The 18398-nt window shown below is 42.4% G+C and overlaps 1 protein-coding gene across 2 annotated transcripts in view; it reads left to right on the top strand.

The window, feature by feature from the left end:
- TARBP1 (tRNA guanosine 2 -O-methyltransferase TARBP1) overlaps nt 1-18398 on the top strand; it is an 84399-nt gene extending 66001 nt beyond the window's left edge. For both annotated transcript variants that reach the window (XM_090044314.1, XM_090044304.1), the window contains exons 24-30: nt 3372-3568; nt 4916-4997; nt 8990-9161; nt 9433-9624; nt 10478-10602; nt 14277-14413; nt 18006-18398. In XM_090044314.1, coding sequence (XP_089900440.1) covers nt 3372-3568; nt 4916-4997; nt 8990-9161; nt 9433-9624; nt 10478-10602; nt 14277-14413; nt 18006-18171 — 1071 coding nt within the window. In that variant the 3' untranslated portion in view covers nt 18172-18398. The remainder of the gene's footprint in view (nt 1-3371; nt 3569-4915; nt 4998-8989; nt 9162-9432; nt 9625-10477; nt 10603-14276; nt 14414-18005) is intronic.

Below are 18398 nucleotides of genomic sequence, written 5' to 3'. Positions count from 1 at the left end.
CTAAGCCTTTTATTATATTAGAATTCTGGAATAGCTGTTCTAGGTTCTGAATTAACTCCATGTATGGATGCTTTTAGTTCAGAATAAGAGTGCTTTTTCTTGTTCAGTTTAATTGATTTTGAAAAGAGATTAAGGTTAAACCAGAAAAAAGGTACCATGATTCTGGCATAAGTGCTGTTCGTACATAGAATTAATTAGGAATAATTATTCCACTTTAAATTTATAGCCAATTTTATTCTGGATTAACTTTCATGTGTAAATAAGCCCTAAAATGGAAGATAAAAGATACACAGCGCAGTCCTCCAATCTGTTACTCATATAAATTGTCGTCTTGTGTTCAACGAATACTGTTTGCATGAAGTTGCAGAATCAAGGTCATTCAGTGCAAGGCTAACACAGTAGTATATCTGAAGCAGTACTCTGAAAGAAATGCAGGGAGAAAATAAAATAGCTTTGGAATAGACAGTTGTATACTAATGTGTTTTTAATATCTGTTTTTGCTGCTTCCACCTCTGTATTAACATTTTGGGCTCTTATGGTGGAATTCTTTTTCACTTAGTGTGCTTAAATGATGGTTTTCTGGCATGTGGTGGATTGATCAGAGCATGTGTTTAGGAATTTGGAGACATGCAGGAGGCCTAGAGCCTGTGTCTCCCATTTCTTAGGCAAGTGCCCTAACTACTCAACTGTTGGCTAAAATGCGGACCGGCTGTCCTCCTTCTCCTCCTCCTGTCTTTTTTCCCAGATTTATGCTCAGGCATGCACACACATAGCCATGTGCTTGTCTGATCAATGTGTGGCCCACAGAGCATTGTTAGAATATACATGTCCACATGACGCCCACACTGTAGGGGCAGGGGCGGGCAGTTTTTTTTTGGGCGGAGGGCTGCTTACTGAGTTTTGGCAAGCCATCAAGGGCCACATGACAGGCAGCCAGGGGCAGAAATATTAATTTTTTTAATTTTTTAGGGGCCCCGCAGGCCAGATAGAATGGCCTGGCAGGCGACATTTTGCCTACCCCTTCTGTAGGGGGACCAGAATCACAAATTGTGCATAAATGTCAGAAGCAACACTTAAGTAACTTGGTAAATTCCAGTTAGATACACAAAGTGAATAGAAATCTGCCCTGTTAATGTTCATTTCTAGTTACGTTTGTGACTGACTATTATTACTCTATGATTTTTGAGAGTCTAATGGAGTGAAAATCCATCGCTTTGAGTTCTGCCCTCATCTGCTGCTCTCTCTCTCTTTGAATTGTATGGTAAATATCCACAGGATTGTTCATCCTTCTATGAATGGTTCGATAAATTACCATTGTTAGTTTTAAAAAAGTTAAAAATGCCTGAATTTTTTTTCTTTAAAGGTTGCTATAAGTTAAACTGATTAGAAAAAAAAAAGAATCTGTGCCCTGCTCCCACAATCCCAGCACCCATGAGAAGGGTTTATCAGGCTACCCTGCCCTAACCTCCCTATTCCTTTTTTCCGCTCACCTATGTGTCCTCTCTTCCCTCTTCCTCCTATTCCAACATCTCTCCCCTTCCCTGCCCTCATTCCTAGTAATTCTCCCCTGTTCCAACCTCAGTCTGATGAAGTATAGCAAGACAGTTTTAGTGTCATGCAAATTTTAGAGCACTTAAGAGTCATCCTTTAAACTAGGTCTGTCCAGCTGGCATCTTACAGGCTACATACATCCTGATGCATAAAGCGGTTCGTTTCTCTGGAGGCCACCAAAATCACAGACACACACTCATTAGATGGCACAAAAGGTGTATTTCCAAATAGGGTCAGAGCAGAGTCAAAAACTCAGATTACTCTGAACCCACAAAGGAATTTTGCAGGCTGTATTTATCTCCTCCCTCCTGGGCACGTGTGCAGAAACAGGAACTCTTACAGCTCAATTCTGTTTCATACAAGCATACATGTGGTTATATCACTACATACATCGCATGTATAGTATTATTAACTACTTAAGTATGCAGGGCGGAGAGGTAAATATACATCAGCTAATTAAGCATGCTCAGAGACTACTATAGGTCACCAAGAGTTCAAACTCCCCCCCTTTCAAGGACACAGTCAGTTGAATTCCAGCTTTTGTAATCTGTATGAGAAAGGCTCGGGAGAAGCTGGGGGAGAGTCTGCGATTTAGCATAAGAAAAGCTGTGGCAAGGCAGGGAAAGGAAAGAAGTCCTTGGCAGTGTTTCTTTCTTATTGGGTGCAAGATGCAAGCTGTGCATTTCTAACAATACTCCATTTCTAACATCCAGCCTGTGAGGGATTAAGTGCAGCCTGTGGCCTCCCACCTGGACCTACTCCCACTCCATTGCTGCTGCAAAGGATGGGGTCTTGGGCAGGATAGTACAATGGGAGGGAGCCTGGTAAATCTGTTGGCTGCGTGGTGGCAGGGGGATCATGCTCCCTGCCCAGTGGTGACAGTGGGGCTTTGGTTCGTGTTGCCCATGCAGTGGGGATCCTGGGAGCCCATGTGGCATGCGGTCCCCAAAGCATTTGGCTTACGTGGTGTGTAGCCCAGTGCCTAAAACTGGTATGGCATGTGGCTTCTCGTTACTGTGAAGTAGGACAGTCCTACTTTAAACCAATAACTGTTCTTAATTTAAGATGAACTATTGCAGTTAGCGTGTTTCTATCATTTTAAGCTTTAGGGAGGACAGACCATCTTTTGTTATCTGTTTATGTACAGCATATAGTATATTTGGGTCACAGCCTGTGAGTAGGCTTCCTAGGAACAAACACAATACAAATAATAGTAATGTATTTAGTGTGTTTAAATTTCACATTGTCTTTATTTTAATAAATATTCTTAGGTAAGAGATTGTGGGCTTTTAGGTTTTTTGAGATAAAGGCAATATGGCACTCTTACTGTGGAGTAAGCATGTTCACTTAGGGTTGTTCAGGATTAGCTAAGATGTAAGAACTGTCCCATACGTTTGAATGGCTTCTCAAAGCTGAAAACAAATTATTGTAATTTAAATGCCAGTGGTTAGTGCTGACCATTTTAGTAAAAGCATTCAGTAGCTCATCCTTCTGCTTTAGCTATGGTGAGTTAGTGTTCCTGGTGTTTCATGGCGATATGCCTGGTACTTGTGCGGCAGGGTTGTTTGCATAGTTTTAAGATTAGGTTAGACAAACACCATATAGGATAGTTTATATAGGAACTATCCTGCCTTGGGTAAAGGATTGGACTAAATGACCTAAGGTCCTTTCCAGTGCTACTTTTTATGATTCCACCCATGATTGTGTGATTCTTTTTTATTTCATCATTTCAAAATATTATACATGCTTTCTAAGTGCCACATACTGTGACTAAAACTCAAAAGAAAATGTCGTCTAATGAATATTTTTTTTCTCTTTAGAGACCAGTTCTGAAAAAGGCTCTTATTGTTGTTCTACAGTGGTGTTTCAACCACAATTTCAGTGTTCGGCTTTATGCATTAATAGCGCTTAAGAAGATCTGGGGCATGTGCAAAACACTGCATGTAGAAGAATTTGAGGCCTTAACACCAGTAATTGAATCTAGTCTCCATCAAGTGGAAAACATGCATGGCACAGGGTTAGTAAAATACTTTTGACTAACAATGTAACATATCCATTTGTATTTACTGGATTGCAGAGGTCTGTTAATTTGTGATGTATGTGGAGCTTCTTAAACTGTTTACAAGTAGCACTTGATAATTTTATTTCATATATTTAAGTAGAATATTTAGAACTGAAATGAAAAAACTTGTCATCTGACATGAGATGTAGTGAAATGATAGTAGCCATCCTGTGTTCTCTCCAGTCCAGAAATCAAATGGTTTCATTTAATCTGAATGCATAATGGACAGTTCCATATTCATCCAATAACTGTCTGAGAATGCGAACAGACTGTTATTTAGAGTGTCAGCAGTGTAACAGAGATGAATATAATCACTTGGGAAAGAGGGTTCATCACTCCTTGCAGGCTTTGTTCTCCCAGACTGAAAAACAGGCATAGTATGTTAGCTCAGAAATCTAGAGCAAATTTTAATTTATTCTTTTGTATTGCTAATTGGAGCTGGTTTGTCAGTATAATATGTTTACAAAGCACAGATGTTATAAAAATTTTATCTAACAGATTATTTTCCAGAAAATTTGCATTTCCTGGCTAAATAAAAAGAAATGTCAGTACTTGTCTGACTCCTGTTCGGAGTTCCTTTGATTCAAAGATCTTTCATGTAAGAAAGGCTTGCTCAAATTGTAATGAGCCTTGCTGCATATAATGTTGCACTAGGAAAACAGTGAAAACAGGAAAACAGGCAAAATTGAATGCTGTTAGTAATCTGTCTGCTTGCTTCTTTACCCTGCATCCAATCAAATCTATGCAGACCTGGTATGACCTGCGAAATGGGGGTCCTCCTGCAAAATTGTATGGCACAGTAAAATAGAAGGAGAAAAACATTGGCTGCAGCTGGTTATTTGTAATTGCATTTGCCAGTGAAGGTGAAAGAAGGGAGAAGTAATAGTGACATTGATTTGTCTGCTGTTCTTGAAATGTACTTGTTTATAAATTGACTTCCATAAACATTCCTCCAGTTAATGATTTTGGAGCTTAACATTTTTTAAAATTAATTTAATTTTCAAATTACCTGCACTGCCACTATTCGCTAGTCTAGTTAAAAATTCTTGAAATAGTTTATCTTTCATTTCTCCAGGAGAAATATGATGTACATATGAAACCCTTCTCAGGGCAGGATCCTCCTAGCTAATGTAATTCAGAGAGCCTAGTGTGCTTTACTAGAAACACAAAATGAATTAATTTCCTGTAGGGTATATTCAATATATTATAGATGAAATTTGGACTGACTTCTTACCATCTGACAATGAAGAAGTTAATTGTTTAGCAGTTTTGTATGTCTTACCATATTTTTGCAATTTATAGGAACGCTAAAAGGAATTGGCAACGAATCCAAGAACATTTCTTTTTTGCAACATTTCATCCACTTAAGGATTACAGTCTAGAGGCAAGTACAAAATACTGTGCTTTGTTGGGCTATGCCTTTTTACTGCTTTGCTGCTGTATTTGTATATGGACATTTTTTCTGTATGATCAATTGTAATTGGTATCAGATATTTAGATGCAGATGATTGTTTTACAGTAGTCCTGTCTAGAAAACTAAAGTATCAAAAAGAAAAGCTTTGGATGTAGGAGTATATTAGTTAATATGGAGGAAACAGCTAGATTAACTTCTTATTGGTTATATTTTCTTTTGTTGCTTGATCAGCAGGGATCCTGGTTTTCTTTAATAAAAAAAATCACAAATTCTCTGATAAAACCCCCAAAATCTGTGATTAAAATGGAACACCACTATAAATATAGGTGTCAGTTAAACACAATGTTTTATTGATATATTTACAATTTTAAAGCAAATTGGAAGCCTACCAGTGCCTCAGTCACTATAATAAAATACAACGTAAATATCTGTAAATTTTGGTATTTGATTTTGGGCTTTTTACCATGGAAAATCAGAGCCCCCCCTGCCCTCTTAGCTCACAGAACACAGGTCCAGACCCCACACTCCTCACCACAGCCTGCTGGCACAACTTTTTCGCCTGCCAGAGGGGGCCCCCCAGCTGCCAGGGCTACAGGGCCAAGGACATGAGTCTGCAGCCCCCTGCCCCTCACGGCAATGCCTGAGCCCCAGGTGTCACCTGTGGGATGCAGCAGCCCCAGCGGGAAATAGAGCATGGAGTCTGGCTTCCTCTTGCCCCCATACCCCATGTGGGCAGCATGGTCTGCAGGGGGGGGCAGGTGCAGGCTCGGGCAGGGGGGGTTAGGGTTGGCTTCCCATTGCTGCGTGCACTCCCAGGGCAAGGCAGGGGGACCCGTGCCCCCTAGTGTGTGGGGCAGGTGTGGAGGTGGACTGCCTGCTGTGGGCTCGGGCTCCCCACCCTGCTGCCTTCCCTTGGGGCCTTTGTGGCCCAGCAGGCAGGACTGAGCATGGCAGGACAGAACAGGGCCAGGCGGGGAAGCTTCTTGCTGCTGCAAGCCCTGTGTTGCCCTGACAAGTTGTCCCCTGCATGCCTGGCAGCATGGGGGGCAGTGGCGCAAGGTTGTACCCCTCACTACTGCTGGGCAGGCAGGGAAGCCTCGTCAGGTCAATACAGGGCTCATGGGGCAAGGAGCTTCCCCTCCTGGACCCGCTCACCCTGCTGTGCTGAGTCCCATCCGCTGGGCCACAGAGGTCCCAAGGGAAGGCAGCAGGGCAGGGAGCCCAAGCCTGCAGTGGGCAACCTGTCCTCTACCTGTGCACAGATCTGGGGGGCACGGGTCCCCCTTCCACCCCCCCCAAGAGTGCATGTGGTGGCAGGGAGCCAGCCCTACCCCCCAAACAAGCTGCCAGCAGCCCCATCCCGCACCCTCCCAGGGCCTGGCGGCCACACATTTCAGCCCTGGGCCCCATGCACCCCCCAACTGGGCAGCAGCCCCAGTGCCAGTCCTGCCCAGCTCCTTCCTTCCCTGTGGGGGCCTCAACTCTGTCCCCTTCCCCCCAACTTAGCTGCAGCCTGGACAGCAGGTTCTCCTGTTCTGTCCAAATGTGTTTTGAAGTGACTTGGCTAAACCCTGTCTTCCATCAAAGTCAAAGGGGAACCTCTTCAGCCTAGGTGCCTAGGTATGATTCAATCCTCTGTGCTCAAATGGTCTGGATGTTTCACTGATCAAGCTATCCTTATGGCAATTCTGCTGTCTGCTAGTTGCTCTCAGTCTTTCGACACCTATTTCACAGCCTTGGAGACTCTTCAGTGCTTTTCAGAATCATAAATCTACCCATGGGAGCCAGTCTTCAGTAGCAGCTAGCATTTTAGCTTTAGTTAAGCAGGAAAGGGAGAGTAAGTCAGCTGAAGATTAGGCTTTGCCCCTGCTCTATGCAGCCCTAACTCTGGAAGCATCTTTTCTTCATTCTGCCTTTCAAAAAGAAAATTGAGGGATGTTTTATGTGAGAAAATATAGTCTTTTTTCAGGGGCTTGAACAGGGTGGAACAAGGTAATATTTAGGGACCTAACAGATACAATGAGAGCAGATGCTAAAGCCAGAATTAATTTAGGCACATTGCTTTCTTCTCTCCTTGAGGAGCTGCTTCTGCTTTTCACCATGTCTCAAAAGAACTGGAATCCAGGTGGTCAGCAAGTGGGGAGGAGAAAGAAAGGCAAATAAGGTTGATGAAGAGAAATAGTAGTGGGAGAATGAAGGGAGAAGGAGGAATAAATGAGAAGAACACATCTGGCAAAACTAGCAGCTCCTCTCAGAGGTGTTGTTGCTTGTAAGAAAGCTGTGAAGGTATCTGGATATTTCAGAATAGGAAGCATTTTCTGGATTTATTTGGCCAAGTTAGGAAAATGTGACAATTCTGAACAGCACGGAAAAGAGAATAGGAGGAGAATTAAATTCTTTCAGAATCAACATCTTCAGTAACATAGGAGGCACAGTCCCAAGGTCTGGAACTGAAATTCTACAACAAATCTGGCTTTGTTTTTTGGTATCTTCCTTTCTCCATTTAATTATGGTTAGTTGTTTTGGTAATGCCTTAATGGGAGTTTGCCACTGGCTTTCAACCCATCCTATATCCATAACTAAGTCAGTCAATACTTGCTGTACTAGCATTGGAGTGTTGCTGTAGCCAGGAAATGTATGAGGGGCAGTATTTGTTAGCAGCAGTTTATAACAGTCGTCTCTCAAAATGTTAGCATGTCAGATGTCCAAGTTTGACAGGAGTTGTCGGGGTATATTGTCTAGCACTATATGCATTCTCATTAAGAAGTTTCAGCACAGTCAATGGAAAATACCTCCCTTAATCATTTTACTATACCAGTTCTACTGCAGGTTTATCAAATATGTTGAAGTTCAGATTCTGAGTTTTTATGGCTGGAGGATTTAAAATGTACTTTCTTCTATTCTGCTCATTGAGCAAAAAACTTGTTTTCGAATCAGTCATTTAAGAATCCATAGATTTGGAGCATCTTCACAAATGTCTCATTTTATAAAAGCGTATGTAATTCAAGCCATCCAGAGGATTAATAGATTGGTTATCTAAAGTGCTTAATATTTTCTGTTACAGCACAAAGTTGAGTCACTTTCATTAGAATTGCAGCAGCTTCTAACTACCAGTTTACTACTTTGCTTACTACAGTTTAATTTTCCTGCAGAGTAGATTTTCATGTTTTTCCCTAAAGGAAGCACCACGTTTTGATTAAGACGGGCATAATTTTATTCAAGCTTTGCTGGCACTTTTTCTTAATTACAAACCAACATGATGTTCAGTGATTATACCAAAATATCAGGGGACATAATTCTACTGAATAAGCAGAACGCCCCATTGCTGTTGCAGAACAACCTGGTTTTCTTGATGGGTTTTTTCCCCTCATTTTTCTTGTTTTACATTTTGGCTGGTTATGGCTTGTTTGTATGAGTTCAAATATTCCTATTAGTAGGGGAGGGGATTAAAATTGTCTTCGAAATGTATAGATTAAAAAATTTATTCTACTCCAAAATTCCAAGCTCTAATATCCCTTGCATAGTGTCTTACCCCGCCCATGCGCAGCCTGATGTCTCTGCAGCAGCCCCGATACTCAGGCCTCTGCTGCACACACATGTTGCCATGAAAGTGGCAGCAGCAGCAGGAGCCAGTAATGAACGGTCCCTTTGATGCTGAGTGCAGTGCCCCGTGACCACTCCCCAGCACCCCTTCCCCTTCCCGCTGCTCGCCAGGACCAGTATTCTGCTGTGGGCCCAAGCTGGCAGGGGGGCACAGGGACCAGTTTACACTCGCCATGGTGCTCCGGGCACACAGCTATTGGCTACAACGACCAAAAAAAGCCGATACCTGACGTCATTTCTCCTTTTATCGGTGCCAATCCAATAGCCAGCCAATATACTGGTGCACCCCTCGTCAGTTTTATATCTTTTTACAGCTATTTTTCATGACATTGCACTGAAACTGTTTTGTTGCATTACAGACAATATTTTACACCCTTCCACGCCTTTCGGAACTGGTTGAAGATGAATGGATCTCACTTTGTAAATTTACCAGATTCACTAGCATTCCTTTGCCATCAACATATCAGTGGTATCATTCTCGAGCTGAACTTCTTGACCTAAAGCCAAGTGATTGGTCTCAGCAAGACAAGGGTAAACTATAAACATGTAATACTTTAAGTATAATGGATGTGTAGTAGTGGTAGCAGTGTATTTGCTCTACAAAATTTAATTTTAAAATCTTGGAGAGAAATTTATTTGTGTGATATCCTTAATAGCATCTCATATCCAAATCAGCATAATGTGTACAGATTATTGAGGACGTGACTCTGTGGGGCATGTTACTTTACTAGGACACTGAGCGAGTTGCATTATAATATCAGTATTTTCCATATCTATACAACTAATCCTGACATCTTCTTAGGTTCAAATTCAGTCGAAATGGATAACCAAACAGAATGGACTGATGTTCAGAAAAAGATTATCCCTTGGAAAAATAGCATTCCTGATTTAGACCTGGAACTGGTATTTCAGGACCGTGCTGCTAAACTTGGTAAATCAAACAGTAGACTGATTGTAGTGGCTTCACTTATTGATAAACCCACAAATTTAGGAGGTAAGGTTGAATGCATGTTTTTAATCCTTTGTTACTGCATATTTCCAAATTGTGAAACTAATTTAAAATTACCAAGTCTGCATATTTTGTCTGTTCCATATGGAAAATGCATTTTTGTGTTTTAGATAGAAATAGGCATTTCCATTTTAATGAAGAGTTAGTTCACAAAATGAAAATATATCCATTCCTTCTGTCTTCCAAGAATATTTTATTGTCATTGCTTACAAAAAAGACATTTTCTTTATGTTAAAAACCTAACTCTCTGATTATAAGCAGGGGAAATCCTGGAAATGCATACTGCAGGGTTTAGAGCTTCTTGCTATGGACAGTTCCCCTGACTACAGCGAAACTATTCATGATAAATAAGCACTACTGATAACATTTGCAGGGTTGTGCTCTACTGGATACATACTGCAAGGTAGTATAGAAATTAGAGCAAATTAGATGCACATTTGTGTGTATTCATGTATGTATGTAACCCTCTATGCATACATACATGCTAACTCACAGTTTTGGAACAACATTGGAAAGAAATATTTCAGAATATCTTCTAGGACATAGTATTGCTTTTATATTCCCTTAAATATAAAGTACTCTGATAGGATATAGAAAACATTTTTCTGGTGACATCAGAACTCTTGTTGAGAGGTATAATTTGGAATAGATATAAAAAGGTCCTGGAAAGATTTTTGTTGATTAGCAAAAGAATGATAGAGGAAGCAAAAAAAAAAGAAGTATATTATCAATTATTTGTTCTCAGATTCTTATCTTTTTCACAAGTTGCTATATCCTAGTTTTGTTTATAGTAACCATTATACGGTAATCATATTTTAAATCTTATGCTTATTTATAGGCTTGTGTCGTACAAGTGAAATATTTGGGGCATCTGCTCTAGTTGTTGGCAGCCTTTGTTATATACATGATAAACAGTTTCAGCAGCTCAGTGTTTCTGCGGAACAGTGGCTTCCCCTTCTTGAGGTGAGATCTACCTAAATTTAATTTAACCAATGCATAAAAGTCAGGGTGCTTATTAACTCTTACTTACTTAGCAAAAGTACCTCCTACTGCATTTCCTGTTAGTATCAAGTATATTGTGTTGGTCTGCTGCTTTTGGAAGTCCTTGTGGCAATTTTTTAAGTGGTTGCTTTGCTTTTATTTTCAAAGGTTATTGTTGTGTAAAGAAACTGATTATACTAGTTGCCTTCTTTGTAGCATGCTCTGTGTGTAATTTTTTATAGCTGTTGATTATGTGTTGAAATTTACCATTCATTTGGAAAACTTGAGATAAACAACATTTAAATGAATCACTTATCTTCTTTGGCCCATTGCCTTTGGTGACTTAATGAGAATCATTAATCACACAGTTTGCCTAAAACCAATTTATAAGATAGCTTTCAGAGCGTGTTCTTTAACTTACCAAAATCAGGCGTCTCTTTCCTTCTGAATATAGATCTAGTACTCAGCAACATATGCAAGCTATTGGTAGATGGTTATATTGATCTACCCATTTTCAAGGTCAGCTTCATTTATTATTTGCAGTCTGAAAAATTAACTTTCTGATGTGGAGTGTTTTCTGTGTTTACACATTTTCGCCTGGCATTTAAAATACAGATGTGTTTTCAGCATATATTGGTCATACGGCACTATAGCTGAATAAAATACGAATAGACAAACATTTAAACAACAGTTTCTATGTCCATGTATGTGCAGCACCGTGAGAGACATTTTATATCTCTTTGATAGAACTGGAGCTTATTAGGTATGAGTCCAAAAAACGCCCGTAAAGGGAAGGAAAAGGAAAAATGACGAAAATAAGTTATTAAGAACTATTAAAGCATAACGCTATATAAAAAAAGAAAGGCAGTTTAAGAGCGATTGATATTTTCTCAGTAAAATCATGGCATTTGTCTTCAAGTATTGTCCACAGATTTCATTGGTGATGTATGTGCATCTCACACTATGAGACTGGTTTATTCAGAATTACAGAGCTTGTTGTGTCTGTACCTGAGTTCCAGGGGCCCTTGTAAACCATACTGCAGCCAAAGGTTTGGGATTAACCTGTTCATATATATAAAGGGCAGGGTGGGTTAACCTATTGGCTCCTGCTCTAGCCCAGCCCCAGCTCCAGGCCCCAGCCCCAGTTTCTGCTGCCACTGCTACTGGGGCGGGCTGCAACCAGAGAAACCACATTTTCTGTGTCCCAGGCTGGAGCAGGGCTGGAAACTGCTGGTGGAACAAGGGTAAGCAGGGGTGAAAGGAGGAGCGAGTCAGGGGGCCTTGAGGCTGTAGTGCAGAGAAGTGGGAGCAGAGACAGCAGAGGGGCAGGCTGCAGCTGCAGCTCCAACCACGGGTCAGGGACAAAGCTAGATCCATCCATAGTAACTGTGTCCTTCACCACCTGGTACCCAAATCCAAAACAAGGGGCTTTTCCCCTCCGTTAAGTTGGGGGGGGATAGTCTTGGATTTGAAGAAATACTGTAGTTAAGGCTCAGGTTGCCCTCTAGCCCCTCTCAGATTAATTTTAGTAAGACATCCTGTATTCCAGAGTTGAGCCATCTGAAAAAATCCCACTTAATTTCTTCAAGAAATAAGTTGCCTGTAAGGAGAGAACAGAACTGGGGTTCCTAGAGATATGTCAGGAGTGGACTGGCCAAGTTTGCCGATGACACCAAACTTTGGGGCAAAGCATCCACGCCAGAAGATAGGCGGGTGATCCAGGCTGACCTGGACAAGCTCAGCAAATGGGCAGACGAGAACCTCATGGTGTTTAACACCGAAAAATGCAAGGTTCTCCACCTTGGGAGGAAAAACCTGCAGCATCCTTATAGGCTCAGCAGTGCTACGTTGGATAGCACTACAGAAGAGACTTGGGGGTCATCATTGACCACAAGATGAACATGAGCCTCCAATGCGATGCTGCGGCTAGTAAAGCGACCAAAACGCTAGCGTGCATCCATAGATGCTTCTCGAGCAAATCCCGGGACGTCATTCTCCCCTTGTACTCGGCCTTGGTGAGGCCGCAGCTGGAGTACTGCGTCCAGTTTTGGGCTCCACAATTCAAAAAGGATGTGGAGAAGCTTGAGAGAGTCCAGAGGAGAGCCACGCGCATGATCAGAGGTCAGGAAAACAGATCTTACGATGACAGGCTGAGAGCCATGGGACTCTTTAGCTTGGAAAAGCGCAGGCTCAGGGGTGATCTGATGGCCACCTATAAGTTTATCAGGGGTGACCACCAGGATCTGGGGGAACGTCTGTTCACCAGAGCGCCCCATGGGATGACGAGGTCGAACGGTCACAAACTCCTGCAAGACCGTTTCAGGCTGGACATAAGGAAGAATTTCTTTACTGTCCAAGCCCCCAAGGTCTGGAACAGTCTGCCAGCGGAGGTGGTTCAAGCGCCTACATTGAACACCTTCGAGGGTAAATTGGATGCTTATCTTGCTGGGATCCTATGACCCCAGCTGACTTCTTGCCCTTTGGGCGGGGGGCTGGACTCGATGATCTCCCGAGGTCCCTTCCAGCCCCAATGTCTATGAAATCTTTGAAATCTATGAAATGTTGCCCACATGGATTCCAAGCATAGTGCATGCGTCTCTTGTTCACAAAATCAGATCCTTTGTTTCACAGTGTCCATTGGGACTGCATTTGGTAGTCCTAGGTGCCACTGCTGCTCCAAATCTTACCCAAGGCAGAGCATGCTTGACTGACAGAATCCTAGATGCATAGGACTTCACTTCCTGTTTGCCTTCATTGCAAATGTGAAATTCATGGCGACAATATATCTAACCACAGTTGCTGGAGAGGACCCATAGGGTGCCTTACACAGAGCTAAAGGGAAAAAGCCAGATTTTCACAGCATCAGAGGACCTCAGAAAATTGGGCATCTAGCCTCAAGTTAAACATCCAGAATCAGTAGCCGCTTCTGAAAATGAACCCATTTCCTCTTTCCTTTCCTTGTCTGTAAGTTATGTTCTCTCAGACATGTTGTGAGAGTAGATTCATTAATGTTTTAGCAGTGGTGATGGACAAGGGGTTTTAGAGATGCAAAGGAAGAAGTGAGACTATAGTCAGGAAGAGTCTGGGAATCCAATAAAGGAATCAGATGATTCCAGAAAGGAATTGAAGATTACTATCCTGCATGATAAGGATTGTCAGAGATTGGGAGCAGAGGATTAGGGGTGTCAGAGATTGGGAGCAGTGCCTTGGAAAAAAAGTAGAAGTCCAGATTATTGTGTGTTTAGCTCAAGTTTGTATTTAAAACTCCTGCAGAAAAGCCTTATTAGTCCATGGTGTTGTCCAGGACATCTGATAGATTGCAACTCTGCAAGTTACTGCATTTGGTAGTGGCTTCTGCTAACAGCACTCATGGGTTGAAAGCTATGTCAACAGAGAGAAGGCTTTGCGAACCTATGGGCTGTACATCAAACGGCTGCAGTTATTTTCTGGATATCACAGTCCAAAATGTAGGCAATATAAAATCTCCTAAGTATTTTTAAATGAAAATGTCTTCAGACATCTAGAAACTAGGATACACTTTGGAAGTAAAATATACAGATAGATCAGTAAAAAGTCTGAGTTTTTTGGGTGATAGTTTTGTAGGTTTACGAAGTATCTAAGTGTTTATATACTTTTCCCCTCTTTTTAATGTGCAGGTGAAACCATCTCAGCTTGTAGACTATTTACAGCAGAAAAAATTGGAAGGCTACACTATCATAGGGGTGGAGCAGACAGCCAAAAGTTCTGACCTGACAGAATATTGCTTTCCAGAGAAATCCTTGTTATTGCTGGGGTAAGTTACAATCAGCGTCTACATGAGAAAAGAAGCTATTGATTGATTTGGCATAATACCTAACCCTTCCTGGTGGGTAGAATAATTTGTAGAATAATTTGAAAACTAGTCATGTTGGCAAATGTGAGGATTAGGAAAGATGCTCTGTTTTAGATTGTAGGCGCACCTTTTTCCTGGCACATGTTTACCCCAGTGTCATTTGACTTTATGGCAAAAGTAGGGTGGACACATGACTTGTACACTGGGGTTAGTCACTCTGGTCCACCAAAAAATGCAGTAACTTTACGGAGTGAGTTATACTGGTGTAAGTGTCATGTTTACAGCAGTAGGCAGTTTTATCCCAGAGTAGCTATTTGCCCATTGCACACAAGCTACTACTTACTCCCCTTCTACTGAGTGGCAAGGTATTAAAAACTATGGAGCAATAGCTTTCTTGAGGAAACTGGTCATGTTTCTGCTTTGGACACTAGTTTAATTTTAATCTGGACTAAAACCAAGATAAATTACCCTGGTATGTAAATAGTGTGCCTGGCCCAAGTGATTTTCTTACCTTGCCTAGTGGCTAGGGTACTAGGGGAGATGGACTTGATTTCTAGGTCTGTTGCTGGCCCTTTTGGACATCTTGTACAAGTCACTTTTCCCCGTGCCTCAGTTTTCCTGTCTGTAAAATGGGGAAATGATAGTGAACCCCCTTTGAGGTCTACAGATGAAAAGTGCTGTACGGGCTGCATATGCTTATTAGTATAAAGACTGGCAACATTAAACTATGGATCAGTGTTTGCCATTAAAAAAGTAAAAGGATTGCTGTCTCTCTTCTTACCACAAAGCATTGTGGCACAACGACCATCTTCCTTGTTTGGAGATATGCTGAATGGGACTTTCAGAGTTGAATGATATTAGTTCCCTTTGCACCACTACAGGGTTTGCTTCAGATGGAAGAGTTCTACTCATCTCTCAGAAACTGAGTATACTGTTTACTTAGATCAGTGGTTTTCAACCTTTTTGTATTTGTGGACCCCTAAAAAATTTCAAAGGGAGATGCAGACCCCTTTGAATTGTAAGTGTGGGAATTCACATACTTTTGGTTGGTAGTAATCTTCTTTTGCAGACCCTGCAGATGTAGTTGGTGGACCCTCAGGGGTCCACAGACCACAGATTGGAAATCACTAATTTAGAGCATCTCGGCTATTACTTGGCCAGGGAGCTAAAGATACGTTCAGTGAGTCTTTTGGCATGCCAATGTAGTGTGATAAAACTCATAACTCTTTTGTAATAATTCACCAGTCCCTTGTTCCCTTTGTTTCCCTTCCACCTTCACATCGTAGTTTTGTTACGCACTTCAGATTACCTGTTTGTCTTCTGAATACCTGTATGTCATTTTCAGTGAACTCATTCTGAAAGGTACAGCTTGCATAAGCGCTGTTTAAGGATGTGCACTGGAAATGGCAGGATTTGATTTGAATAAAATTGGTAATATAATTTAGGATATCCAGGGATAGCGGAGTGGTTGAACATCTTGTATCTGTCTTATCCCTAGTAATATAGGAAGCTTTGCTGTGAAAAAAAAATTGCCTTTGTGGCAAAAATATATGTATTAAAACTTCTTGTTTGCTGCTCTTTTCATTTTTGTATTGAGATCATCAGTAATTACTATATGTGAAGTAAATATTAGTTGGCCAGGTAAACTTCACAAATATGGATGGAGCTGGCAGCCACTACAGTGTTTTCTGAGTGGCTTTTGCTACTGAAGTTATATTTTTGTCTTTGATATTCTGGAGCATTCAGTTTCCTTAGAGTAGCAATTTCATATTTTCATAGTTTCTAGGGTCAGAAGGGACCTGAGCAGATCATCTAGTCCGACCCCCTGCCATGGCAGGAAAGAGTACTGGGGTTAAAGGACCCCAGCAAGATGTTCATCTAACCTCCTCTTAAACACCCCCAGGGTAGGAGCCTGCACCATTTCTCTTGGAAGTTGGTTCCAGACCCTAGCCGCCCTGGCTGTGAAGTAGCGCCTCCTGATATCTAACCTAAACCTACCCTCTGCCAGCTTGTGACCGTTATTCCTGGTCACTCCTGGCAGTGCTCGGGGGAACAGTGACTTCCCCAATGCCTGCTGATCCCCCCTGACTAGTTTATAACAGGCCACAAGATCCCCCCTCAGCCTTCTCTTTTGGAGGCTGAACAGGTTCAGGTCCTGTAGCCTCTCCTCATAGGGCCTGCCCTGTTGTCCCCTGATCATACGAGTGGCCCTTCTCTGGACCCTCTCCATGCTATTGACATCCCTCTTGAAGTGTGGCGCCCAGAACTGGATGCAATACTCCAGCTGCGGCCTGACCAGTGCTGCATAGAGGGGGAGGATCACCTCTTTGGACCTGCTCGAGATGCATCTGTGGATGCATGCCAAGGTGCAGTTGGCCTTCCTGACTGCCTCCCCACACTGCCGGCCCATGTTCATCTTGGAGTCAATGATGACCCCAAGATCCTTTTCCACCTCCGTGATGACACGAGGGGATTTCCCTAATCTGTAGGTATGGTGCTGGTTGTTCTTCCCGAGGTGCATCACCTCGCACTTGTCTGCGTTGAAACCCATCCTGTTCTCGTCCGCCCACCCTTGTAACCTGTCTAGGTCTGATTGTAGCCTGTTGCATCCTTCCAGTGTGCCCACGTCCCCCCACATCTTAGTGTCATCAGCAAATTTGAACAGGGTGCTTTTTACCCCCTCGTCCAAATCACTGATGAAGATGTTGAACAGTGCAGGCCCGAGGACCGAGCCCTGCAGAACCCCACTGCCCACATCCTTCCAGGTTGAGAAGGACCCATCCACTACCACCCTCTGGGTGCTTTCCTCCAGCCAGTTGGCGACCCATTTGACTGTGTGGGTGTCTACACCACAGCCCCCCAGTTTCTTAATGAGAACGGGGTGAGAGACAGTGTCAAAAGCATTCCGGAAGTCCAGGAAGATTATGTCCACTGCTACCCCTGCATCTAATGATTTGGTGATCTGATCGTAAAAGGCCACCAGGTTGGTCTGACAGGACCTGCCACTGATGAACCTGTGTTGGTTGCCCCTAAGCATGCAGTCCCCTGCTGGCCCCTCCTGGATGTGTGCCAGCATAATTTTCTCAAACAGCTTGCCTAGGATCGAGGTAAGACTAACCAGCCTATAGTTTCCCGGGTCCTCCTTCCTGCCTTTTTTGAAGATGGGGACCACGTTGGCCCTCTTCCAGCCCTCCGGTACCTCACCAGAGCACCACGAGTGCTCGTAAAGCCATGCCAGGGGACTTGCAATGACCTCACCCTGCTAGGAAAAATGGGCTGGATGGAACTCCAGCTGTGTTGGCCCTGTGCACAGTTGTATTGGGCCCTGGCTGGGCCAGAACTACACACAGGATTTGTCCCACAGACCACATCTGACCTGTGGCCTGGAGAGTGAAGTGTTCTACCAGTTTAATCCAGAAAAAAGTATGTCCTGGGCATCAAAAATTTGGGAAATGTTGCCTTAGAGACCAGATCGAGTGATACTTCTTTTTCTATTCCTCTTTCTCTGGAGGTGTAATCGGGTTTTTTTGTATTATTATTTTCTCCTTGTTAGAAATGAACATGAAGGAATCCCAGTAAACCTGATTCAGCTGCTGGATGTGTGTGTGGAAATTCCTCAACAGGGTATCATTCGCTCACTCAATGTTCATGTAAGTGGAGCTCTGCTGATTTGGGAATATACAAGACAACAAATGATCAAGCAGAAACAACTGAAATAGCTGGAAGAGTCTTGTGCCTTACAGTGCAGCTGGATGGATGGCTCTTATGGTGCTATAAAATATTTTTAAATACATGGAATAATTAAGCTCAGGGTGAATGAGTGTGTTTTTAAATTACGCATGTCTTACTATTTTCCTGTATTGTGCAAACACTGTTTTTTAAACGCCTTAACATATGATCTGATTGTATACTCCTGTTTTATTAGTAATAAATATTCTTACTTGTA

This window comes from Crocodylus siamensis, chromosome 1 (genome assembly GCF_052110815.1).
Source record: "Crocodylus siamensis isolate JL-2025a chromosome 1, ASM5211081v1, whole genome shotgun sequence".
Taxonomy (NCBI): Eukaryota; Metazoa; Chordata; order Crocodylia; family Crocodylidae; genus Crocodylus; species Crocodylus siamensis.
The sequence above is the reverse complement of the archived record's forward strand: the minus strand, read 5'-3'. Positions and strand labels throughout refer to the sequence as shown.